Source organism: Neomonachus schauinslandi, chromosome 8 (assembly GCF_002201575.2).
Source record: "Neomonachus schauinslandi chromosome 8, ASM220157v2, whole genome shotgun sequence".
Lineage (NCBI taxonomy): Eukaryota > Metazoa > Chordata > Mammalia > Carnivora > Phocidae > Neomonachus > Neomonachus schauinslandi.
Genome location: NC_058410.1, coordinates 37,686,105 through 37,714,055, shown reverse-complemented (window position 1 = coordinate 37,714,055; position 27,951 = coordinate 37,686,105). Strand labels below are relative to the sequence as shown.

Genomic DNA, 27,951 nt, shown 5'->3' with positions numbered 1-27,951 from the left:
AACTATCCATTCTTACTAGGAGAATGAAGATGGAAGTAATGAATTTTAAAGTATGGAGCAGCTTGAGGGAAAGAAATGTTCAAGGATCAAAGTACAATGCTGGGTTTGGGTCATTATGAAGGCACTCAGTACTAGTAACTTGGGGAGACAGGAATGAAAGGTAGATAGAAAGGCACATGAGAGGATGTTAAGAAGACATTAGAGGATGGGTTGTCTGGGTGGCTCAGTCGGTTAAGCATCTGCCTTTGGCTCAGGTCATGATCCCAGGGTCCTGGGATTGAGTCTGGTCCTGCATGGGGCTCCCTGCTCAGCGGGGAGTCTGCTTCTCCCTCTTCCCCTCCCCGTGCCCAACCTGCCTTCCCTGCCTCCGCTCATGTGCTCTCTCTCTCTCTCGCAAAAATAAAGAAAATCTTTAAAATAAATAAAAAGACGTTAGAGGATGTACTTGAGAAAATGATTCTAAAGTTCTTCCAGAAGTAAAGTAATCTCTACACCCAACATGGGGCTAGAACTTATAACTCCAAGATCAAGAGTTGCATGCTCTATCAACTATATAAATAGTTGAATGGATACACAAAATGCAGTATTACATACAGTGGACTATTATTCAGCCATAAGATAGCATAAAGTTATGACACATACTACAACATGGATGAAAACATGCTAAGTGAAATAAGCCAGACATAAAAGTACAAATATTATGATTCCACTTACATAAAATATCTAGAAAAGGCAAATTTATTGAGAGAGAAAGTAGATTAGAAGTTACCAGGGGTTGGGGGAAGTGAGTTGTAGGAAGCTATTATTTAATGGGCACGGAGTTTCTGTTTGAGGTGATGAAAAGTTTTAGAGATAGTGATGATGGCTGCACAATATTGTGAATATAATTAATGCCACTGAATTGTACATTTAAAAATGCTTATAATAGAAAATTTTGTTTTATGTTATATATGTTATACCACAATGAAAAAAATAGTAAAAAAAAAAAAAGAAGGAAGAAAAGAAAGGACAAGTCAAGAAAAAATTAGCGAAAAAAGAAAGAGGAATGAAATTAGCCCTTGTCTTACTATTAATTAAAATACATTGTTTTAAAATTATAATAATTAATAACAGTGAGATCCTGGCACAGAAACAGAGAAACAAGTAAATGGTATCAAATAGAAAGTCTATAAGCAGACCTGTTTATACACATGAATTTGGTATGCAATGAAGAAGGAATATAAGTCAGTGAAACAGTAATGTAGGAGCATCAATAGTCTATCCTGAGACAACTAATGAGCCATTTAAAGGATGAACTCCTTCTTGAGGGCAGGAATTCTGCCTGCATTGTGTACCAATTTCCCAAGCAAAAGCATGATACCTGGTACATTGTAGGCATGCAGTTAATGTTTGCTGAATGAACTAAAATTCATTCCTATGTAAAAAATATACCAAAGTAAATTCTAGATTGAATAAAGATTGCTTCTAACTGGGAAAAAAATTAAATACTGATAAACTTGAAAAAGTAAAAACCTCTACACATAAACATCAAAGGTGCATAAATAAGATTTAAGAGAAAATGACAAACTGAAATAAATATATATGTATATTTATAATATTTGAGACAAACATTAAGTGCCTTGGTTTATAATTAGCAGCTTTAACTCAATAATAAAAAAAAGACAACTACCTCAAGAGAAACATTAAGTATGTTAACAGTCACAAGAAGTTATAAAAAGCCAATAAGATTATGAAAAAAATCTAACATCATTAATAATAAAAAAACTAAAATTAAAATAGATACTATTTCACCTATCAGGTTGGCAACTATTGAACTATCTAGTGTTGGTGATGATTCAGAAAAATGAATATTCTTACACACTGGTGGTAGAGATCTAAATTGGTCCAACTGTTATTAAAGGTAATTTGGCAGGAAATATCAAAAGTGATTACAATTTGAATACTATTTTGTCACCTGACTCTATTCCCGATAATTTAGACTAAAAATAATTAAAACACATGCACATTTTTTTTACCTATAAGGTTTCTCTAAATTTCAGCATTGCTCATAATAGAAAAAAAACTGTAAACATTTAAGTGCCCAATATGAAACAGCTAAGTAAATTTATGATACATCCATTCCAAAGACTACTACACTATCAAAAAAGAAAAAATGATGTTATGGACTGTTTAATGACTGGAGGAAATGTTCACTATACTAATTTAGGTTTAAAAAGCAGTTTACCAAATAGTATTAGGCAAAATGATTTCATGTTTTGTGAAAATGAAAAAATATATAAAATTAGAAGGATAAACTTTACATCCAGCTTCAATTTAGAAATCACTAATGGTGATTGTCTGATTATCAGGTTAAATGGCAATTTAAATGTTACTGCTAACTCAATTTACTAATTTTTCTGCAAAATCATGTATTGCTACTATAATATAAAAGCAATAAAACATGCTTTCAATTTCAATAAAGAAACAAAAGGTAACAAGGAAGTTGGTCCCCTATTATCAGGACCCACAATTAGTTAATTAGTTACAATATCTGTCTCTTTTCATGTGTCAAGCATATTACTAAGCACTTGACACCCATTATTTTATTTGTTCCTTACTCTTTTATTAGGTATCATTAACCCCTGAGGTCCTAGGTTTGGAAAAAGGACTGCTCAAGGCCATGTGGCTAGTGACAGAGTTGGGAATGACCCCCTAGTGTCTGAAGCCAAAGCTTATATTCTTAACCACAAACATTCTTGTTGTGGAGTAGTTTGGCTTTTTGAAGGTAGACCCTCAAAACAAACAAACAAACAAACAAAACACACACACACACACCAAAAACCAAACCAAACCAAAAAAAAAAAAAAAAAAAACTACCAGGTATCACATAGTTGCTATGAGATTTGACACTCCAAACAATACACTTATAAATGGTCTTTGGGAAACAAATTTTTCTCGAACTGTGCATTGCTTCTACCTGTTTGCACTGGCCGTATCTGTCTCACATGCATCCTTTTTGGAGGCAATATCCAGTAATGGGTAAGAGCACTGACCCGTTTTTGGATTTCCTGAGTCAAACCTGACTCTACCACTTAATACCCATAACACCTTAAGCAGTTATTTAACCTCACTGGGTCTGATTTCTCACCAGTAAAATAAAGATGATGATTGTCCTACCTCAAGGAGTTCCAGAGAGGATTAAAGAAATGAATCCACATAGTGCTTTGTTAGCTAATTGACACAAAGTAAGCACTTGCCAAATGGCAGCTATTCCAATCATTAATGTAACCTCTGGATAGTAAGTTCCCCCCAAAATCACATGTTACATTGCTTTGGAATTCCCTAAAGAGCTCACTAGATGATTGATCAGTGGATTGAAGCTGGATGTAAAGTAATATCCAATTCCAAATCTCAGCACTGCAAGTTTTCCACTCTGATTCAGTAAGAGCCCTATCTTGTTAACCTTTGTTCACTAATAGGAGCTTTGTTTTATTCTGACCTGCAATGCAGTGACTAAAAGAAAATCACTATTTTAAGGCTGTCTTGCATTTCCTTCTTAAACATTACTGTTGTTTACTGATTGAATATTCAACATTTAAATGCAAGTTACTTTCACTTCCACAGGGCCTTTTGGGGAAGAATGTAACTTTATGAGTCTAAAAACAGTTAAAGGACACCTGAATTGTAACATCCCTAAATATTTATGGCACCCAGTAGAAAAGTAACTGTAACTTATTTTTCTCTTTCAGCAAGAAAGTAGAGGAAAGAATCAGGGCTCAATCTTTCACTGCAAATATCTAATCTGGGTAAATCTGAGATAGCTTGCAGTGTTCATGTACCATAGGTTACTCAGAAGTCAATGAAGCTGAAAATCTCACTTTTAGAAAGTTCTCTTAATCCTTGAGAGTATAACCGTTTATTGATTTTAATAATGACATGGCAGATTTTTAAACAAATCTGTAAATACTGATATGCAAGTCATGGCATAATTCTGTGAATTCTCCACAAAATAGACAGTGAACATATTATTTCATCTAAACTGGTCATATTAAATAAATCCAAGAAATGTAATAAAATACTATGAGTTTCCCAAAGGCCAAGTTAACAGTCCTGACAATTCTCTTCCAGTGGCTAAAAGACTTACACAGAGAAACAAAGAGTATCAAAAATTCCATTTAGAAAGACAAATTTTCCTGGAATTTTTCTTCTACTACAACGTTTTCAATTCAAATTAGTGATGACAAAACAAGGAAGAAACATGATTGGATCAATCTAATTAATTATAGCTCTTTCAGGCAGGCAAACTTCTCCATGATTTGGCTACAACTTAATTCATTTCCCCCAAACAACTCTCTCCCTTATACCCACCTTTCCTCCAGATCCTTCACTCTAGCTAAGGATCCCTTCTTTCCCTAAGAATGGCCTGCATCTCCAGCCTCTGTGTATCTTGGCAAATGCTGATCCTTCTCCAAGAAAGTGTGTTTAGGATTATGCTGATCCTTCTCCAAGAAAGTAAAGTGTGTTTAGGATTGTGGCTATTCCAGACACCTTTCAAGGCTCTGCTCAAATGCCACTTTTTCTCTTAATCCTACAATTGCAACAAAGGATAGATAAGAGGTTAAACAACCCTCCTCATAATGTTTGACAGCAATACAAAGACATCCCAATAATGATAATATCTAAATGAAAACTGTGCTTATTATATACGTGGAAATTGAAGACAAAAATCCTTGGGCCACCCCCCCATCCCCCTTCCAACACGATCGCTGCCTCTAATCCTACACAAAAATTTTGGAACTACCATGGATGAAATCACCCTCTGAAAATGAATTTTTCACTTTAGGCCCACAGCATGCAGATTTCTTTTACTTTGGCCTTGAATATATCCCATCTTGTGTAACAATTCCTTGTATTTGGACTCCTATATTATTTCTCCTGCTATTTCTGGAGAGTGGGAATTGGGTCTTATTCACCAGATATTACCCACACTGCTTAACAGAGAGCACTGCTCAAAGTAGGTATTTAATACTTCAGTGGCCTGGAAATAAGAACAAATTTAAGAGAGGCACAGTCCAAAAAATCAGGCATGATTAATGAGTGAGTCTTATTACTTTCAAGTATACAAACTAACAATTCTGTTAGTGATCTCTGTTCATACTCTCTTTGGTTTCATTTTTAGATCATTTCCCCCACAATTCTACTTATTTAGCCCCTACTGTGATGTTCCCAACATAGTAGTTCTCAAACTACATTTTTGAATGAGAACAGTATCTCATTGTTAAAATCAAAGTGTGGATATTCTTTTCCCAATTCACACAAAAACATTAAGTTATTGTTAGAATTTTTCAATTTTAAATTTTGCTCACACCTTCGTTACCACAATTGGAATCTATGCAAACAAATATATAGTTAATTTATCAATATTTCATGGGTTCACACAAACAGAACATGATTTTTCAGGTGTTTCACCTGAATGCCAGAGAGACTCACTCTCCCAACCCTTTTATATAACAATCTTATTCCCCTTGCACCAAGAGATTCAAAATACTAAAGTCTGCTTTTCCAAGGGTGTACATTTTAAAAATTGAAGAAACTGATTTAAAAATGTAGATGATAGAATAGACAAAAGATAAGGTATTTCAGTATCTAAAATAAACTTAAATATAATGAATGCGATTTTCAGAAATAGAGAAAATACAAAACCTACAAAATTTGCAAATTCCTTTTTACAAATGGTGGTTTAATTATGCAATGCAGCATTTCCTTTCTGACTTGAACTACTGGTCTGTACCAGGTATTACCATAGCCTCTTATATACTAACAATCAAGGCATGTCAATTTAAAAACTTTTAATTATTTTGTGCTTTGTACATGTATCTGTATATAGACACTTCTATCTACTTATAGATGGATAAACACTTAAGTGCCCATAAACAACATTTGTATGGGTTTTCTATTTGCTATTCATATCTTGACCTATTTTCAGACTTTATTAATGTTCCTGTTGAGACTATTCTAGCAAAATCCTGATAGCCAGCCTTGACAAGTAAACCCTACAACGCTCTGAGTTTTGATTCATACATGATTCACTAATGCCCTAGGATTCTCAGATTAAAAGTGCTATGGAAACGCCTTTATTACATATTCAAGATGCACCTTTCTTACATATTCAAGGCACAGTACACAGCCCTTTCCATCCTGCAGCTGAGCATGTTTGCTCTCTGCTAAGCACCATGACATTTTGTTTTCAAAGAGGTTGCACTGTCTTGATGAATGTTGCAGTTCCTAAGAGAACTGTTATTTTTTTTAAGTATTCATTTCCTAGAAACAGAATGAGCTATTACTTAAGACCAAAATCTATCTCTAAAAAATATATCTATCTCCAATGCCCACAATACATTATTACATTAAATTATTTTGAAGGCCTTAGGCAGAAAAATTTTAAAACTTCTGTGTTTTGCCTTTCAACCAACAGATCCCCAGAGTTAGTTAAACTCGTATCTGCTAGAAAAAATACAGTCCTGTCTTGGGGGAAAAAAAAAAACAAAAAACTTGCTATTTTTCTGTATCTCACAAAGTATGTACTTCAATAGGTTTGCAAAGCATGAAGGTCCAGAAATAGCCTGTTATTTTTTTTCCACAGAAAATCTAAAATTAGCAACTTATTTCCAATCTAGGAGAATTCCCCTCCCCATAAAGTCATCTATCAATTTTAAAATAAGCAGTAAGGGCATAAAATGTGCACACATCTAATAAAATTTCCAGTGAAAGTGTTAAGGAAATATAGGTGTTCATTTGCATTCTAGTGGGAAATAATTTTACTCTTAAACTTTTCCACAGCATTCGATATTTCAGAAACCTATAGTGTTTCTTTCTTTCACTCTCATCAAATAATGCCAACCAACCAGTTCCAGGAATCTTTGATTTAAATTTTTTTTCTAAAACTAGAAGCAGACACTTTCCTATGGAGAATCCAGATTTTTGTAACTCTTTGAGGTACTGGTCCTATTTATGTCAGTTAATTAAACTTGAGAGCTTAGTAGATGGCTTATTCAGCTATTAGGAGATAAACTATTGTCTTCATTTACACATAATATGAATGCTATTGTTCATGTTGTAATTAATACAGATACTTGGAAGAAAATTTTAGACAAAGAAAATAACTGTTTTCAATAAAATAAAAATTTGAAAGTCTGTGAACAAAGCGGTCATGCAGTTCTTTTAGAATTCAGCTACTGGATAAAGTTTTTCTTTTTTGAAAAACAGATGTGCTTCCTCTTTTCTGGTTACAAGAATTAGAAAACTCACTATGTTTCTTTCTGACTTGGCTGCCAGGAAGCTCAGAGCTAAACTAAGTTCCCATTAACAGTAAATGCTTTCCTAGCTTTTAAATTCATGGTTGTTTATTGCTATTTTATTATGCCAATGTATTTAAATTCTATATATGTGGAAAGAAGCAGGAAGTTCATTAATTTCAAAAGAATTTCAGTTCAAACCATTTATTGTGCACCCCCTGCCTGCCAGGCCCTACTCTAGAGGATGCGGATGAGGTTAGTTAAAAGATTATTTTCATGAGAGAAGTGAATATATCTAACTGTATCCTTAAAGAGGAAAAAAAATTCCAGTCAAACCAACTTCAAGAAAACAGAAATTTAAAAGAATCTCTTTGAAAGAAAAGCCTGCCAATATCAATTTAACCCTCACAAAGAAGTTGATAGAGTGAGTGTAGTTATCTTTTGAATGTGGCTTACAGGGATATGGAATACTAGTTACTTAATTATACAACCTTTTCCTCAAGGGTCCAACAATAAAACCAGCTTTCATTCTTGGGCATGTGCTAAGAACCAATAACACTATTAATGAAATAAAAGCTTTTAAACAAATTACCCCTTAGTAGCAGAGATCAATTTAAACATTCTAACTTCGAAGAAAGGAGGCTTTGGGTCTAAGGTTTCCTACCTCAGAGTTTTTGATGTAACAAATAAGTAGCACCTATTGGGGTAAGCCAAGAAATATGATGCACTTTATGTGACCAGGCAAGAATAATTGTTAACTAGTAAAGCAGTTCCCTTTTATAGTTGACTTCAAGGTTGGTGGGCCTACATCTGCCCTTGCTTTCTGCTTTGTTTTACTTTACTGGCTTGCTAATATGTGTCCTGTCTTACGTGACCCTAGGTTGGCTTGCCTTCTGCCAGCCTGATGTTGAGAAAGGTATTAAAATTTACAAGGATCTTGCCCTTGGCCTCCACTCTCAAGGGTGCAGCTTTTTCACACACTTTAAAACATTGCCAGCTCACAATAGCCTTCCAGTCAGGGAGGGAAGCCCAACAAAACTGCCCACAGATGCATGTGCTTGTCACCTGCCCCAGCAATTGCAAATAGACTACCACTTTTCAGAGCAACCTGTTTGTCTTCCCTTTGCAAGAGAAAGCTCGTAAATAACTATAATATGTATTTCAGATAGGCCCAAAATTGGACTTCTCAATTTGAACTATGTGCACACAGGTTCTCAGACTAACATAGTCTTTACATAACAGAGCTGCCTATAATTTCACTGACAACCAAGTTAAAACATTTTTTTAAAGTGGTGTCATGCCTTGGTGATTTTCTAAGAGAAGCCAAACATTGGGATGGCAGATACCTTTTAAGTAATCGTAAGGAGCATCTCAAAGGATTCAGAGAAGTTACAAATAGCAAAGTGTATGACAATTGATCTTGAAACATTAGAGAGCTCTAAGGAAGAAAAAAGCAGACCAAGAAGATTTTTTTTTTAAAATCCTAGGTTCCTTCCCTAAATGGTGCAAGGGGAATGTTAGAATTACAGCAAAGTAAGCACTTCACTAATCTGTGCAAGAAAACCCAAATTTTGTGGGACAATATAAAACTAGGTCAAGATTGCCATACTTAGAAACACAGGTACAAAAATTGTAATTTAAACAGCTGCAAAATTAAATGGGTAGAAGAGTTGGGGAAGGGGATCAAGGCCGTTGAGTCTGATGTTTCCAGATCTTGGCATTCGACATCTCACTCCCACGACTTTGAGTTAAATCACATAAGCACAAAACATGGGCGAGATGACCAATTTCGGGAAGACGGCAGATTACCCCCTCCTCCATTCCCTTTAGATCCTCGTCCTGAACGTTCTCTCTTAATGGCTTTTCGTTTCTAGGGAAGTCTCTCATATCTTTCGGTCTCATTATCTCATTGTACAAATCTTTGAAAAGGAAAGAGCCCGTGGTTTGCTCTGTGCGCGGACATCTTTTCTTCTGCCGGGGCTCTTAGTAAGCCTTCAACCAACTTTCGCTGAAAAGGATGTTGCTGAGGGGTGATGAGGCTTGAAATCCCACCGCTCTCTCATTCTCTTTTCTTTCTCTCCGCATAGGCCACCTCTCCATCCCCCTCTATTCCCCCGACAATCCACAATCCACAACCGTTTCTAAGTAAACCGGGGCGATCCTCCCCGTTTCTTCCTTTGACCCGAGAGTTACTTTCAGTGGAAGATAGATCAGACAAGATGCCTAACCAGGGGATAGTCAAATGAAATACTTGAGGGGAATAAAAGACCTAATTGAAAAATCCCGTGCTGCCTAATTGCGATTATTTTGCAGATAAGTGAGCATATTATTCTTTTGGTAGTGGTTTTTGTTTTGACACCGAGGTCTTTTGCCCTATGCATTCTTGTTTATTTAAAGGACTTATATAGCGCTTACCATGTGCCGGCACTGTTCCAAACACTTTTTAAAATATGACCCTCTTTGCTTAAAAAAAATTTTTTAAGCGACATTAAATCCGCGTGTGCTTTTCGAACGTCCCTGCTGTATTTTTCTTTATAACACGTTACAGCAGTTAAGTCTTCAAAGACAAATATGGAAAAATTATAACCAGTTGCTAGTTTATTGCAAGCAAACCATTTCCCTCTTTGCAATTTTTCACAATTATAGTAATCAAATGCACTAATATAGTGAGAATGAACTCTTAATTTTTTTCAGTGACGATCTCAGATTTTGCCTCCGGCGTTTGGAAGCGCGGGTTTATTTGCTCGCGTGGCAAACGTTAATTGCACTTGTAGGCATTCACTTTCAGAAAAACGTGCATCCCTCACTGAAAGTTGTGAAGGTTGAATTCACGCCAGGCCTGGTGCAGCGCATTCACCTGTGGCCCGAGCCGACTGGCCATTGGCACATCCTCTTGGAGGTGGGGCGGGCGACCCGCCGGTTAGGCTCAGCACTGCAGAGCTACAGGGATCCGGAGCGGGTGACGTCGGGGGAGGTCGGAGCGCGTGGGAAGCCGGCCGGCTCAGCTCTGCTCAGCGCCCTCAGATGAGCAGAGGCCCTCGCGGGCTGGGTACCCACCCTGAGGCAGGCAGCCGAGTTGGGGGGTCAATGCTCCCCCCGCCCCCCCCCCCCCCCGCGTCCCCGGCGTCCTGAGCTGACCTGGTCCAGCCCACCAGGGCCTGCCCGGCCCCCGCCGACTGTGTGCTTTGCCCGAGGTTAAGTTTCAGAAGTCAGGATGAAACGTTTTGGGTTTCTGTTCACACGGTTATTGCAGGCACCGCGGCGGGGACAGCACAAAAGAGACGAGGGCTTGTGGGGAAGGGGGTTTTGTGTTTTAATGAGGGCTTAACACGCTGGCTGCAAGTCCTTCCCGCTCTCCCCCGCCCAACCCCCGCCCGGGCCCAGTCTTTTCCCGACGCATCCTTTCCTCTCCGCCTCCCCGCCCCGCGCAGGTCTTGTGTGCGGACACAATGGAGTGTCAATGGGACGCCCTAAGCAGATCCCTGGAAAATCCGGAATCCGTCCGTGGCGGACGGTTATGATGAATGACAGACGCCCCTTTCTCAAAGCCTTTTCTCCTCCACTAAAGAAAGCACGGAGCTGTCCCGGAGCCACGAGTCTCCGGCTCGACCGCGACCAACCCGCCGCCCGCCTCGCGGTACAGCGGCTCGGGGCCGTGCGAGTCCACACCGCCTCTCGCGCTCCGTCGGCTCAGCTCCAGCCCTCGCTGAGGCACCTTGGCGTAGCCTGTTCAAGTACCGCAACACACGCAAAGAGCCGCTAGAAAACATGTTTTGAAAGCACTTCTGTAGTTTTTACAACCCACCTTGTCCAACGCTCTAAAAACTGGACACGAATTCGTACTTTAGAAAACAAACTGAATTTCCAAGCGCGAATTTTTTCACGTTCGGAATTCTCATTAACTCTACCGCTACGACTGCACACACCAAGGGGAGTGGAAAATTGCCATCATCTGGATAATCCAAGCCCGAAAAACTCGAACTTGAAAAACTACTAAAATTGTGTCCTGAAATACCTGCGTCATTGGTCTAGTCTTTCCTGCCACCAGAGCGGACATAACTCCGGCTCACGGTCTACTCAGCGCAGTCTACTATCCACAGCCCCCGTGGCCAGATGGAAATAACTGATTTAGAGCAAATCGAACGTCACATGGTAGCCGGGCTCAGACCCTCAGACAGCCAGCGGTTAAGCACCTGGTCGGGGAAACTCACGTCCTTATCTGTCCACAGCCCAGAGGCCGCGAAAGCAGCCTTGGGAGTTGCCAGGGAGAGAAGCAACTTTGATTTAAGGTTTTCAAAAACCCCAGAGGGCAAATGTGACCCTCAGGGTCAGCCAGTCAGCAGTTTTGGTCCAGACAAGGGACAGCCGAGTGGGGCGGTTCGGTTAAGCCACGGCGCCTCCCAACGTCACTACACGCTCGCTCACACTCAGCCACGCGCTTGGGGTTATTCTTTAAACACAAGACAGAAACTTCACCGCCAGACTGTGGGGAGGGGTGCGAGGGAGGGCCGAAACCCGAGGTCTGGAGCCCGCCCCTCTACGGTCCTCCCCCGCCGCGCCCGCGCCCACGTCCGCGTGCTGCCCTAGCTGGAGCTATCAACCTCGCGCTCACGCTCGCCGCTGCCTCTCCCGCCTGCGCGCAGCTCCCGGACCCTAGGTGCGCGGCAGCGTTCCCACGCCTCCGCAGGAGGCTCGCCGTGAGCATTGGCGAGCGCGGCCCCGCCCCTCCGCCCCAGCCAATCGCAGGCCACGCCGACCCGGAGGAGGCGGAACCCGGCGGGGCGGCGGGGGCCTGCGCGCGGGAGGCGGGCGAGGTGGCCCCGCCCGCGCGGAGGGGCGTGGCCGGCGCCGGTTCTTGCGGCCGATCCCGGCTGCGGCGTGGGAAAGAGCCGCGAGGAGCCGACCGCGCCGCCGCGGGAGCCGCGCCTTCCCGGACCCAAAGAGGGGAGGGAGGGAGGGAGGAAGGGAGGAGGCTGGCAGGGCCCCTGGGCGCTGCGCCCCGCTCCGCGTTGGTGGCTCGGGCTGGGCTGTTCCCCACGCCGTCTTCGCCGCGATGAAGCGCCCTTGCGAGGAGACGACCTCCGAGAGCGACATGGACGAGACCATCGACGTGGGAAGCGAGAACAATTACTCGGGGTGAGCGCGGGCTCGACGGGAACTGCCCGGAGCCCAAGGCATCGGGGAGTTTTGTGCGCGAGCGGCTCCTTGGAAGTCCCGAGGCTCCTCTCCGCGACGTCCTAACGAAGCGGGGAAAGTTTTGCCCGAGAAACTTTGAGCGGTGGGCTCTCACGGAGCGTGCGTTGGGGTGGGGCGGGGGATGTCGGTTTTCACACCAGGGGTGGGGCGGAGAGGAAGGGGGACGCGACTGAACCACAGCGCAGGAGTTGGCGAGGGAGGTCCCCGGCTGTCAGCGTTGGGCGCGCGGACAGGCAGGCGCTGGCGACGGGCGACGCCCCCGCCACTGAAACTGCGGGAGCACTTACAGGATAGGCCAGGCGAAGAGAGAAACAGATTGATATATATATTTTTTATTTTTCAAGAGTCTAAAAAGATGATTTGCCTTTTGGAGAAATTAAAGCAATTTGCAATTTTAAGGCCAAGTAGGTTGAGCTTTCCAGGTTGACTATGTGTGAGTGGCCTGACGGGAGAGTGAGTGACAGACGTAAGGATCGTTTGGGGCATGGATCATCTCTTTGACTGCTTGTTCTTAAGTCTGGAAAAGATCGGGGTCGTGATCACAGAAGCCAGACCTCTACTTTCCAGTGACAGAGGGAGATTACCGAGGCATTTTAATGCCAAGGCGGGTCAAATGATAATTGCTTCTAATTGGCATCCCCACAAGCTCCTTAATTATTTATCTGCAGCTGTCACTCAAAGAGCAAAATTCTTCCTACCTTTGGAAAACTGGTTTTCTTTCCACATCGTTATTCTAATAAGTACAAACCAAAGCGTGAAATCGGCAACAGCAGAGATATTTACATGAAACGTTGCTTGCGAAGGATCTTTTTAATTATTAAAGTGTGCGTCATCTTAAAAAATGAGATCTGAAAAACAGAAGAAGTCATGTGAAAGGCGAAACCAGTTGGGATGGGGTGGGACTGAGGGGGACACTTAATTCAGAAATAAGATCCAGAAGTAAGAAGGTGAGGTAATAAGAACCTGGTGTGTGCAACAGTCCTAAAATGAAAGAGGACAAATAACAGGAATCTGGAGAATTTGAGAACATAAAGAAGCATAGTATCCACGAATTATGAAGAGAAACATGTACAAACTAGAAAGGATGGCAAAAGCTGTAAGTGACAAAATAATGATTTGATTGAATTTTCAATACAAAATATTTTTTCATTAGTAAACTCAAGATGGATTGCAGCTTCTAGAGCTTTAAGCTTAGGCTGAAGACTAGGAGATACCTACAGTTTCATTTTCAAAGTAAAACATTTACCTAGTGGTTGATCTCATTTTCATTTCCCTATCAGTGGCATATTTAATTTGGGGCATTCTTTTGGAAGATTAGTATACAAAACATTACATTTGTCATTTTTTTTTCCTGTTGTGAGATATGACTGACTGAAGTTTTGAAATAGTAAGATAACTTCTGTTTATTTTGAAGATTGCATTAGGGACAACAGTTTAACATGTGATGACTGTCTATCTGTTTGATAGTGGTGCTAAACATGGCCTTTATTTTAAAATAGCTTTGCTTTGTTTAGTGTGTCTGACTGGAGGTTGGAGGAGGGATGCTATTAGGGATTAGTTGATTTTTAAGAAATTTTTATGAGTGGAACTAGGAAGTACTAATAACTGACTTCTCACTCTGACTGCTCGTAAGTTTTTCACTGCAAGACTTAAAAGTTTAGAGATGTTTTTGCAAATGGATTTGGTGTCTGGATGACTTGTTAAAAAAGGGGGGGAGGGCATGATTCTTACCTGAAAGTAGATATAAGGACTGAAAACAAAGTATGTTAAAAGTAAGAATTAAGAATAAACACAGAACTGAACTGTGCAATCACTCAATATTTAATGGATGCCATGAAGCACCCAGAAGAAACCATTGTTATGTTAATGCAGCACCTGACATACTGTTCCTATTTCATAGGCAAAGTACTAGCTCTGTGATTAGATCAAATTCCCCAACAACAACATCTCAGATTATGGCAAGAAAGAAAAGGAGAGGGGTATGTGATTTTTTTTTTCTTTTTATTTCATGTAATGCAGCCTAATGTGTAACAGTTGTATTCTTCCATTAAGAGTAAATTTAGCATTTGTGTATTCAAAAACTTTTGTTATTGTTTTGCTTCCTTTGGAATAGATAATAGAGAAAAGGCGTCGAGATCGAATAAATAACAGTTTATCTGAGTTGAGACGACTGGTGCCAACTGCTTTTGAAAAACAAGTAAGCTACCCTTACCCCTGACCACCCCACCAAAAGGCTCAAAAAAATCTGATTCTCTCATCTGGGAATGTGGGTTCTTGTTAAAGCTCATTAAAATAATGGTGTATGTGCCCTGATCTGGCACAGAGCAGCTATTTCAATAAAATGCTTTGTTGTGGCAAAACTATTAAAAACATAATCCATCATGAAGTTGAAAAACATTTCCATTCTTCAGCTTATTTTTCCCTTAAGGGTAACAGTGTTTATGCTTTCTCTGTTCTTTCTATGAAGACCAGTAGTGGTTTTATTTAAAACTGAGCTGTATGTCGTACTCTTTTAAAAAATATACCATGTGAAATTTCATTTTTGTGTCAAACGGTTAAAAAAAAAATGCTTTTTAAAAATAACCAAAGTCCAGGAAGTAACATCTCTAGCTCTATTTCCTATGATAATACCAATAAAATTTTTTTACCAAATCACTTGGTTTCATTTTTAATCCCTGGATTAATAGAACAGTGTTCTATTTGGGGCATCTTTTTGGAAGTTTGGTAAAAATACAACTAGCCATAAATTTCCTTTTTCAGAATTCAAGGTATTCCTTTACAAAAAAAAAAGATTTTGCACACTTAGAAAAGGAAGAAGCCAAATGTTTAAATATTCCTTTGTCATTTTGGAAAAGTTTTATATCTCTTGCCACAATGGCTAATAGCACAGATTTCTAAGAGCATCTTTCAAAGAATATGGCATCGTATGCTATTGAAAATACTTTCAATTTAATTCAAATAGGGTATAAGGCAGCAGTTGTTTGTTTATTTTGTTGTTTACTTCATGAACCACAACTATACAGCAAGCCCTACAAAGCCCTTGGAAATTATCCAGAAACTGCAATTTTGTTATTTGTCACTTTCACTAAAACTACTGTACATCTTCATGGAGGTACTGCAAATTGACAGAAGTACAAGATGTAATATGCTCTTGATTGTACATTTCTGAGAGAAAAAAGATACCTATATGCTGAAACTGCCTTTGATAAGCTAAATATAATATGGAAATTGTAGTTTTGATTAGTAACATTTTCAATGACAATAGGCTGAAAATGAAAATATCAGTAATTGGCATTTTCACTTTGAGTACTGAAATCTCTGCAGTTATGAAGAACAGTCAGTTTGATTTTTTTTCCCCCTTAGTTTGTTAGGGTTTTTTTCTTAAATGTCAACTTAAAACAAACCTTAAAAGCAAACCTCAGTTGTTTGGCAGTTAGTTACCATAAACACAGGCTTTCCCATTTGCCAAGCTTGGCTACCAATCCTAGTTAGCTGGCCCTGTCACAGTATGATTAGAAGAGTGTTCTTTCTAGCAGTTTAAATAACTCTGGCACTCTCACCATGCACAGGGTGCTGATAATTTTCACAAAACAAGTAGAGCATAGGAACCTGAAAAAAACTTCAGTTTCCTTTTCAAAAAGACATATTGATTTAATTATTTAGCTTTTCCAGGAAATTAGCAGCCACCCACAGTCCTCTGAGGCAGTTCAAGGTGGCACATCTGTATTTCAGTTGGTTTCCAGAGGTTGCTTGATTTTAAAAAGTAAGACATATAAATATATTTCCAAGATATTTTATTAAGAACTATTTTAAAGTGTTCAAATATCTTTAAGGATTTCTGATGCTTACTAGATAGGTAGTAAATTATGCTTTCTTGTTTATGATATTGGGACTCACAGTGACACCTGCTGGTAATTTTTGGAAAAAAAACCCTTAAAAGTCTTCCCTTTTTTATTTTTTGTTTTGCTTACCAGGGTGTGCCTTAAAGACTTATTAGAACTTTTTATTTTTGAAAAATCTAATTTGCTAAGATCCTGTCTCTTTATCCTTCAGAGTGGGATTCAACTGATCTAGAACTGCAGCATTATATAAGGCTATTAGATGTCCCCTAATGAAATAGAGGGTAGAGATTGGATGCAAGGTTTGAGATTTTTGTGATTATAATTGTTTTAGTGGAGCGATCTTAGGAGTATAATTATTCTTATGATTAAAAAATTATTTGTTATACCTTTTAGTCTTTAAAAGATAAATTGGCCAATATCTGTCATTAGGTGTGACACAGTAATTATTGTTTACATGTAAAGTTTGCCAAGAACTCAGATGTTTCTGTGAAAAAATTTAAACTTAGAATTTTCTAATGAAAAGGAATATTGAAAATCCAGTGTAAAATATTCCAATTCAGTTTCCATAGAACTTCTAAGACTTTGTTATTTGTTTATACAGGGATCTGCAAAGTTAGAGAAAGCCGAAATACTGCAAATGACAGTAGATCATCTGAAGATGCTTCAGGCAACTGGGGGTAAAGGTAAGTAGGTGACTTCATTTTTACCCCCTTGCCACCTCTCTCTTTTCATTTTTCCCCCTAAGATTATAGGAAAGTCATAGTTGAACAGTTCTTTAACAAGCTGAGATAGGAGGTCCCAGATTAAAGCTGTGGAAATCAATGCTAGTGGCAGGACTGAACTCGTGGGAAAGAACTTCCGGAACAAAAGAAGCACTTGACCCTGGGCTTGTGTTTGCTTTCATAATACTGTGGGAGTAAAGCTTCATTCACAGCAGTCTGGTCAGAGATTTGTTTGGGACCTCAGGAGCACATGCTGGAGTCTGTACAGAAAGACAAAACAAACACGCAAACATCCAAACATAAACAGGAGGTTAAAGGCAATCTTTTTCTCTTCTTCTTTCTCATCCTCTGATACCCCCGAAATCAAGACTAGGACTCAACCTAATGCAGCCCTTCCAAAGGAATTGACTTTAGAATTATCTTCACTGTTTTCAGATTTTGGTTGATCTTGGGTTTAGACCAGACAGAACATTTGAACTATAGGTAGTGAATCTCTGTACTGCAAACTATTAATGGAGCAGAGTCATTCCTGCAGAGAGCAAGCAGGGACAGGTATCCTGGGCCCAGGGCCCTGGAGAGATGTCTTCTGTACTAGATAGTGATTTAGGAAAGAATCATCCAGAGGTCAGAGATGGACCCCTCATGTCACGTTAAAAATAGACTTGCGATCCTGAAAGCTGTAATATTCATTCAGATTTCATGATCCCTCTTCTCACACATTACTCAGACTTGATTTTGTCCTTTAGTATCTTTTTCACTCTTCAAGCAGGCCTTTGCTAGTCACCTTCACCAAGAGTCTTTTGTTATTTAATGTATTTGACAACTGGGTAGGGAGAGACTACCACCACGAGGGCTAAGTGCTGCCTCAACCCTGGCAGCTTCTCTGCTCAGCATTATCCTTTCATTACATAGTATCACAGTTTGCCCTAGATTGGAGCAGGGGCAAGGCACTGGAGGGAAATAGCCGTTTACCAATTGCTGTGGAAGTACTTCAGTGTTTAACTCCAATGTGACCATACTGCCAAGGACCTGTGGAACATCAGCCCTGGCCTTACTCTCTTTTACCTGTATCAGGTGTGCGGGGAGGGGCGGTGATCACGTAAAGAGAAGCCCCCATGGTTTGACTAAACCTCAGTTGCACCTTCTCTAGAAACCATCCTGAATGGGTACGGAATTGTGATTTCTTATCATGAAAATTAACCTTCAGCATAGGATGCAAAAACTCTTACATAATAGAGAAGAGAACTGGATGAAATCATAGAAACCAGTGATCCAGCCTAGCTTGGCCATTGCCTTGCCTTTAACCCACGACAGAAGTGCTCTGCTGCACTGTGAGGCCTATACTAGCATTCTGAGCTCTAAAGCCCCTGCAGCCCCATGATTTTGATTCTGCACCTGCCACCTCAGGATAGTAGACTGATTGAGTTGGTGATGGTGCAGGAACAGCAGTCTGACTGTTCTGCCTCCCTTGGTGTTGTTCACAAGGCTAAGAATTCTTACCAGGGTTTCAAATATTTGGCATGAGCTATACTTCTAAAGAGGAATACTGTTCTTATGCCTTATTGTAAAAACTAAGTTCCATTCTTGGTTGCTATTCTTGGCTACCTGAACAGCCCTAAAATTCATCCCAGAATAGTTTATGAACAGATATTTCCAAGCAAGCTCCGTACAAGTTGCCTGATGGCCAAGTCATCAGAGAGTTCATCGCACAGGAGGAAGTAGGGGCCTTGAAGAGGAGGGATTGGCAGTGGGGACTCACATCATCCAAGACTCACAGCTGCTGTGGGGCCTCAGAGTGTAGTGGTGAAGGACAGACTCTGCAGTTGGGTTGCCTGGTTTCAAATCCTAGCTCGGCCATATTTTAGCTCTGTGAACTTGGGTAAACTACTAACCCCTGCCGAGCCCCAGTTTCCTCATCTGTAAAATGAGGACAGTGATAGTGTCTACCTCACAAGGTTGTTGTGAGTTTATTCACTTAAAGCCATACATTAGTGATGGCACAGAGGAAGTGATATGGACCCATGTGCCTTCATTATTGGCCCAAGATTATTCCTAGGGGACAGCTGCTCATCATCATTTTCCTCTGCATTCAGCAATAGAATAGGAATTACACAATTTATATTCCTTAATATGCAACAGAGAACTCAGCCATATATAACAACACAAAACTGGCAAATCACAAATTTCAATCACTTTGTGCCCACTCATGAAAATTCTTGGAAGCCCCTGGGATTCCCGTTCTGTTGGTCCATTCTTTACAGTGTGTCTTGGTACTGCGGTGTCTTCTAAAGAGAATTTAGTAGAGTAACCTAAATTTCTAGATCCCTCTCTGTTTCTGGACTCTGTCTTCTGTTGGATTACATCCATTCTTCTCTCAAGAAAATTAGAAGCCTGATCCTTCTCTCATGAAAATTAGAAGCCTGAAAAGCCCGACAAAGAACGCTGAGGGTTCTCATGTGAACTCTTTCTATGGAGGTGTCTTCTTCAGGAAGAGCTTTCTCTCTTAATCTTAACCAGGGATTTTGTTGCTATCTAAGCTGAAGTCCTGGGATGATAACTATTTCTGTTGCTGATCTTCCACATTTCATGATATTCTCTTACATCAGCTTTGTGCTGTTATTGTTACTGTTTTAATGGTGTGTATTTTTGCCCCAAATATCTTTTTGAGACTTCCATATTTCTGTTGATATAATAGCTTTAGGAGTTTGAATATTGTGACTTCTATTTTCCAAAGTGCTTTGATTACACAATAAGATGGTTTAATTTTTAGTAGATGATAAATGAAACAGGTAATACTTGGATCTGCAGAAACATGAAAAAGATAATACATTAAATGCCTTAGGTAAAAATAACTGTAATATTTTTCATTTCTGTATACCCATATCCCAAAGCTGAATAAATTTTTAATTTGAAAATTGCTAAAAAAAAAAAAAAAAAAGTTGCAAATGAGAAAGAATCTGAAAAGGATACATTTGTACACATTAGAGGTCAGAGTGGTGACATTTCCCCCAAATGTCTGATTATTATTCTACCCTAAATTGGCACTGATAATAATGATACATTACTATTTTTTATCTACTGTACTACATTTGGATAAAAAGGGATTCTCATAAATGTGACTCAGCTCCAGCCATTTTTATGGTTGTAACCTTAGGTATGGGAGGGGTGTGGTACATGCATACACACTGAAAAATTAAGTTTTTTCTTGGGTGGATGCCAGGAAAATATAAGCTAACCAGTAAAGGAAAGATATCTTTGAATTTCGGGAAAGTGAGGAGTTATCGTAATCTCATATCAGTAAAGCAGCCTTATATTGCCTGATAGAAAAATAAGATCTTCAAATTAGTAACCCCCAAATTTAAAAAAACAAAAATTTTTGTTTTCATCGAATTTTTCATACAAGTAATTTGCTAAAAAAAAAACAACAGTCAAGAAGCATTTATGAATTTCTTAAGAAATTCTAGCACATATTTAAAGAAAGTCCTCAAGCTGCTAAGATGCATTTCATATCTGTTACAAATGCCAAGAGTGCGGCTGTTTCAGAATAACCCTTTAATCTCCACCGCATGCGACAGAGACAGAGGGACTGAAATCCTGTAGGACCGTTTAAAAGTTTACTAGGGAATTTCACTATCCCACAGTACAAAAGGAGAGGCCCCCCTCCCTTGTTTTTTTTAATGGAAGTATTGAAACGCGGATGTTCTTAATTACTTTTTCCCCACTGTGATATTTAGTTGCAAGAACTGTAGTATATAGCATTGCTAGTGTTGTCACACATGTGAATTGCAAAGTATACTTTCTTCTGTAACAATTACAACCAAAATACCTGGCAACATTTTCAGAAAGGGTCGTCATTCTCCTTGACTCTTCGGAAGCACAGAGGGAAGCACAGTCGGTGGTTACTCATAGTCACTGTACCGCTTTCTCTCGCTCCTCCCTCCTGCCCCCCCCCCCCCCTTGCTCCGACCCCCTCTCAGGCTACTTTGACGCACACGCTCTGGCCATGGACTTCATGAGCATTGGCTTCCGGGAGTGCCTAACGGAAGTGGCCCGGTACCTGAGCTCCGTGGAGGGCCTGGACTCCTCCGACCCCCTGCGGGTGCGACTGGTCTCTCATCTCAGCACGTGTGCCTCGCAGCGGGAGGCGGCGGCCATGACGTCCTCTCTGGCCCACCACCACCATCCCCTGCACCCGCACCACTGGGCGGCAGCCTTCCACCACCTCCCCGCGGCCCTGCTCCAGCCCAACGGACTCCACGCGTCCGAGTCCACGCCTTGTCGCCTCTCCACCGCTTCGGAAGTGCCTCCTGCCCACGGCTCCGCCCTCCTCACGGCCACGTTCGCCCACGCCGACTCCGCCCTTCGGATGCCGGCCACGGGCAGCGCGGCCCCCTGCGTGCCGCCTCTCTCCACCTCCCTCTTGTCCCTCTCCGCCACTGTCCACGCGGCCGCGGCCGCGGCCACCGCAGCGGCGCACAGCTTCCCTCTGTCCTTCGCGGGGGCCTTCCCCATGCTCCCCCCTAACGCAGCTGCAGCCGTGGCAGCCGCCACAGCCATCAGCCCGCCCTTAACCGTGTCGGCCACGTCCAGCCCGCAGCAGACAAGCGGTGGAACAAACAGTAAACCTTACCGACCCTGGGGGACAGAAGTGGGAGCTTTTTAAGTTTTAACTGAACTTTTTGCAATGGTAACCGAATGTCCTTCGTTTCCGAGTCAGCTTAAACCTCTGCACCCTGAAAGTAGCCATACAGATGTCTACAGATCCACAAAGGAACAATAAAGCTATTTGAGACACAAACCTCACAAGTGGAAATGTGGTATTCTCTTTTTTCTCTTGTTTTGTTTAGGGCAGCTTGGTAACTGACATCAGCAACTTTTGAAAACTTCACACTTGTATTCATTTAGAAGTTTCCTGGAAGATATATGGACTGTATCATCCAGCAGTGCATCAGTATGTCTGAATTGGGGAAGGGCGGGGGGAAGTCCTGACTGGATTCTCTTTAAACTAGATGAAAAAAAAAAAAATTCGTGTTTCATAAGTGCCTGAGCTAGTAAAGTTTTCTTCTGAATATATAACAATGCACAAGTAAAGAAGAGCATAGAGGTTAGGTTAAGAAAGGAAAGGGACAGAAGTCTTACATTAGGCTGCAGACATTTTAATACAGTGCCAGAGAAGAGTACTGTGTTGAAACCAACAGGTTTTTATTGGCCAAAAGGATTGCTGAAAATAATTTTCAAGTTGAAAGACCCTAGTTTTATCTTAGTTTGCTTTCTTTGTACAGACTTGCCTGCCAAGTGGTGACATTTAGCAATGCATTGGTATAAGCAATTATTCCATCAGTGCTCAGATTAACAACCATTTCTGCCCTGCCTGCAAGCCCCCAGGCACTTTTTTCATGGCTCAAAATATGGTGCTTCTTTATGTAAACCATGCATTTATATAGAGAGTGCACCTAAAAGCAGTTGCCTACCATGTGCCCATTTGATTCATGCCAACTTGAAAATTCTCCAGTTTGTAAAAGTTAAGGTTAATTTATTGTTTCATTTGGACTGTTTTTACATACTTACCCTCTTCATTTCGTCCTGATAATGTGTAATATCTATTCTCGTCACCCTTTGGGAAAAGTTGCATTTCTGGAGGTGATGAGACAGAGATAGAGCATTGGGAAGAGAAGAGCCACGATTTTTAAAAGCTCTTTGTCAAGCTTATGATTGCATTTGATCCCAAATCAAGATGAATGTATGCAATGGGATGTACATAAATTATTTTTGTTCATGCCTAGACTAGTGCTACATAATGGTGTTTTTCTTTTGTTTTTTTTATTCTGTTTAATGACAAAGTAATCTCTTAATACATTAAAATTGAGTACATGAGATTTTATGTTTGAAAGATAAAGACACAGCATGTATTATTATGCACTTCATTTCTCTGCTGTGTGGAGAAAGCAATAAACATGAGAATGTTAAACATTATGCAAAATTATACTTTTTAAATATTTGTTTAAAATTATTGTACCCAGTCTTTTTTGCATTACTTTGTAACCTTTTTCTATGCAGAAGTCTACATATCACTAATTAAATGAAGTCCTTTTTGACTATTTTTATGTGGATGAGTTGCTTTGCAGAATGGAAAGTTGACATGAATTTCAAGCAAGGCCTTCTTACATTAACAGTTTAAGCCATGGCTTTTCTTTTTCTCTTTCAGAGTCATTTAATATAATTAATATAATTCACAGCTTGCCTGAAAATAACATTTATCTGAGCTTGTAAATCAGTTAAGCATAGGCGAGTATGACATTATTGGAGACAGGAAGTGATCAGTTTCCTATGCCTTTTATTCTTAACCATGGTTCTTGGAAAAGTGCAAATATAAGAACTCCAAATAATGGTAAACTGAACCTAGGATAATAAGCTAGAATGTGTCATACATTTTGTAACTCAAAAACGTTTGTAGAGGGTTTTTAAAACATCACGTGCATATGTGATAAGCATATACATGCTTCTTGATGATAAATCCTCTGTACCTACCTCAATGAAACCTTCTTTTGATGCTGTAGAAATTATGCACATATCTCTTCCTCTTCAGTGAAGCCTAGAAGAGATTATTTCAGTTCCTGAAGCTTTTGGGCCAAACATAAGAAAAGAATAAAAAATGAATGTTTTTTATTCATATCAGTTATCCTCACAGTTAAAGAGTGCGAGGTTTCTTACATTATTTTAGTTTTGAAAAGTTACATAGTTTTTCTAATTTTTGTCTATAAGTGGTTAAAAAAAAATGAGCAAAAACAGATCACTTTGTTCCTCCTGTCTGTAAGTTCTGTGGTTATTGTATCTTCAATTAGCTCTGATGGAATTAGGTAGTAAATAAGAAAATGAATTTAGTAGTATTTGAAGTTCGCTTTTTAATCATGATTTGTGGACAATAGGCATAGAAATAATTCTTATTTTAAGATCTAATACTGATTCTGTGCCTGTTGTAATGTCAGCATTCAAAGAATTTCTTTTCCTTTTTTGGAATGTAAACCATTTTAGAGATCAGGAATTTTTATTTTTAATTTTGATTAAATATTTTAAGATAAATCCTCTTTCTTCCTCCTTTCCTCCCTTTCTTGTCCTTTTTGTTTTTTCCTTATATTTTTTCCTTCTCAGTTACATATGGGTTGTTATTTTTCCAATTAAATGATTAAAATATTTGCAAAACAAATTGCTACATAGTTGCTAAAGGTTGTCATAGTTCCTAAAGTTAATTGTTGTCCGTAATTTTGGTCATGTGAATTTAATTGTTTCTTGATAAATGTTTCACATCCTCAGCTGTTAACATCACAGTACACTGTTAAAAAACAAAATGCAACTAAGTAAATTTAAAGACCAAATTGGCTTTATTCAACAATTCATGAATTGGGCAGCATCCCATCTAGCAAATAGAAAGGAGTTGGAAGAAGCCATATGAAATGGAAGGCTTTTATAGGCAGAAGGGGGCTGAAAAAGGAAGTTTGTAACAAAGAGTGGATTGTTTCAGGGAAGGTCACCTTCCTTGGGGGTGGGGGGTCTGTGACACAGATGACCTCACTGGTACTGATGGGTTAATTCCAAATTGACTGGTTAAAGGTCACTGCAATTTGGTTAGATAGTAAGTCTTGGTTTGCTGATGTGGGGCTTGCACAAGTGACTCCATTTTGAGCCTGTTTTTTCTTTTTAACAACTGTTTCCCATCGCAGATCCAATGTTTTGTGAAAGTGGTGTCCCACCTTTAGGTGTGATTAATTTTCATGTTTGCTCCCAAAATAGAAAAAAATTAGTTTTTATGGTCCAAGGGGAAAAGAACTTTTAAAGTTTAATTTGTGGGTGGCTTTTATTTATGCCAGAGTTAGTCCCAAAATTAATTCAAGGGATTTTTGGTAGGATAAAAGGAAAAAGGAACATTTTTAGAAATTTCATTTTCCCCAAATGTTAAAAGCTATATGCATACCTAATGTTAAAAAACAAAGGAAACAATTTAGCCAATACAAACAAACTGTAATACTTCATGAAGAAGTCTCCTTTTGGAGAACTGCAAAATAGGGCGGAAGGCAGGGAGATTTTATAGGATAAAGAATAACAAGGAAGAGAAAAATGGAAAATATCTGATTGGCAGAGTTACACAATCAACCTTGTTTAGGGTGAGAAGGCCCAGAGTTGGCCTGGCATTGGGGGATTGGCTAACTGGATATACTGCATTTCTGGTCAAGTGGAACATGTACAGGGACTCAAAAGTTAGCTAAAGTTCCATTTGCTGATATAGCACCTGGGCAGGAGCGGCTCCATCTTGGGCCTAGAAATGTATTTCAGCGCTAATTAAAACACAGTTCTGTATTTCACATCAGTGAACCAGAAGGTATTTATTGAATAACTACCGATTTTAAGTGTGTACATGTTAAGTTTCGAAGGGCATGCAGCAGCACATGCAAACGCGCTTCTATCACCCGAGAGTGATCGGTATGTCTCACTCTCGCTATTCACAAGGGCCCTCAAAAGAAGGAGGTGCCATGAGGGTGAGGGTTTCTGAGAACTAGTTGGAGAGGCTTGTTGGTCTCTTTGGGATCTTTTGCTACTGCAAATATGGTAATCCTATCATTTGAACAAATCTGAGGGATTTTAATATAAGTTGAAACATAAAAAAGGCCAAATATTAACTAGAGTGATGGCCCTAGTGACCCATATGTACATATGTATCATAAATCTTAATGAAGCCTTTTGGATTATCTTCTGTATATAATCATCTTGTTCCTTTTCCAGTCATTACATGGATTCAGAGTAGGAGTAATCACCTTAGGTTATCATCACAAAGCAATTTCCTTAAGTGTAAGACTCCATCAGTTGCAAAATACACTATTGGCTTAAGGTCAGTTTTTAAGGAAAAGAACCACCACAACAGAATATTACCTATTGAACATAAGACATCCCAATTTCCAGAGTGTAAAAATGAAAAAAAAAAAAAAAAAAAGGTACATCTTGGATCTGAGGCAATAGTGTAGTATAATAACATACTTCAATGCAATTGTAAAAATCCATGGCTATGGGGTGTCTGGGTTAAGCATCTGCCTTCAGCCCAGGTCACGACCCTGAGGTCCTGCGTCTGGCTCCCTGCTCAGTGGGGAGCCTGCAGCTCCCCCTGCTTGTGTGCTCTCTCTCTCAAATAAATACATAAAATCTTAAAAAAAAAAAAAAAAGTCCAAGACTAGAGACGTATAGAGATTAAAATGTGTCTGACTTAGCTTACTTTAAAAATACCTCATCAAGGGGCACCTGGGTGGCTCAGTTGGTTAAGCGACTGCCTTCGGCTCAGGTCATGATCCCAAGGTCCTGGGATCGAGTCCCACGTCGGGCTCCCTGCTCAGCGGGAAGCCTGCTTCTCCCTCTCCCACTCCCCCTGCTTGTGTTCCCGCTCTCGCTGTGTCTCTCTCTGTCAAATAAATAAATAAAAATTTAAAAAAAAAAAAAAAAAAAAAATACCTCATCAAGATAGGGTCCTAGTCAAATTATGAATCTGGGTTGGCTTTGTAAGCTTAATGAGCTAAAGATAGATATATTTTTGAAGCTTTTCATGTTTTTATTGCCCAATGGGACTATTCCCAGTTCTGCATTTTGCTGAAGAATGGAGTTTGACTTCCCCTTGTAATTCTTTTAAGATCTAAGCAGTAACTGAGGTTGTGAATATTTCAGCAACTAAAACAAAGCACTACAGCAAATATGACATCATAAACTGTGACTATAGCTCAAATTCTTTGGAAGGATAAGTCTTTGAACTCAGATGGGAGAATTTAAAAGAAAAAAATACCCGTAGCTTACACCGATGATCTTGTATGAGAGGCCAGAGGCATATGAGAAATGGTTCCCCAGGTACCAGGTGGTACTTTCTCCCTCCCTTTCAACTTCAAAGGAACAGACAGGAATGGGTTTGGTCAGGGAATTGGGTCCTCTGCTATAACTGAGAACTGGTACCCACCTAAGTCACAGGTCTAATAAAGAAAACATGTTAATACTAACTGCAAATATTGTTCAGTTGTTCTCTGTGCTTAATTCTATGCTAAGTGTTTGAAATCTGTTGTCTCATTTAAGCCTTGTAACCGTCCTATGGAGTGCATATATTATTATCTTTGCTTCGCATATTAGGAATTGGAGAGTAAGAGGTTAATTGCCCAAGGTCACACCTAGCAGTTTGAGCTATGACTCAACCCAGGCTTGTCTGATTCTTCAACCCATACCTTTGAACCTCTAGGCTATGGCTTTTGACACTGCTTTTTCAGACTCAGACTAACCAAGAATATTTCAACCTGCCTGGAATCACTTTGAATTATTGACAAGAGTAAATCTGTCTATCATATTAGCATAAAAGCCTCTACCATCTTACCCTTTTAATATATGAAAGGATTTTAAAAAAGAATAACCCCACTTTATTCCATCATACAGCATAAAAGGAAATAGTTTTGGCAGTTTTCTAGTTTTAACTTTCAACTTTCAAGCAGGTCATACCTACCTTACCTTAATCAGTGAGCTTGACCCTCAGTAATGGCTACCAAAGAATATCCTATAATCTCATTCAAGGTGGTTGGCAAAAGCAAAGCAAAATGGTGAAGTGTTAAGACGAGGTGCCTGGGGACTCCTGGCTGGCTCAGTTGGAAGATCATGCAACTTTTGATCTTGGGTTTGTGAGTTTGAGCCCATCAGGTGTAGAGATTACTTAAATAAATAAAAACTTAAAAAAAAAAAAAAAGATGAGGTATCTGAGTAAATTGAGTTTGAAAAGAAAATAAAAACCCCCAGTCTCCCACTGGATGTAAAAGAGGTTGTGGATGGGGGGTGGGGTGGGAGAGAATGCTGGATCATTCTGATTACTTATATATTCCAGGTCCATCATGTCATAAAACAATACTCGTC

The 27,951-nt window shown here is 39.8% G+C and overlaps 1 protein-coding gene across 1 annotated transcript; it reads left to right on the top strand.

Annotated features, from left to right (window-relative positions):
• Nucleotides 1-12,327: 12,327 nt before the first annotated feature.
• On the top strand, nucleotides 12,328-21,819 carry HEY2 (hes related family bHLH transcription factor with YRPW motif 2). The gene is made up of 5 exons (XM_021693469.1): nucleotides 12,328-12,410; nucleotides 14,371-14,449; nucleotides 14,584-14,667; nucleotides 16,914-16,995; nucleotides 21,012-21,819. Exons 1-5 carry the CDS (start codon nucleotides 12,328-12,330, stop codon nucleotides 21,695-21,697), a joined length of 1,014 nt encoding a protein of 337 aa, XP_021549144.1. The 3' UTR covers nucleotides 21,698-21,819.
• The last annotated feature ends 6,132 nt before the right edge of the window (nucleotides 21,820-27,951 follow it).

Coding starts and splice junctions, on each gene's coding strand:
- HEY2 (XM_021693469.1), top strand. CDS start 12,328: ATGAAGCGCCCTTGCGAGGAGACGACCTCCGAGAGCGACATGGACGAG. Junction 14,450..14,583: donor CAAGAAAGAAAAGGAGAGGG/GTATGTGATTTT, acceptor CCTTTGGAATAG/ATAATAGAGAAAAGGCGTCG. Junction 14,668..16,913: donor CAACTGCTTTTGAAAAACAA/GTAAGCTACCCT, acceptor TTGTTTATACAG/GGATCTGCAAAGTTAGAGAA.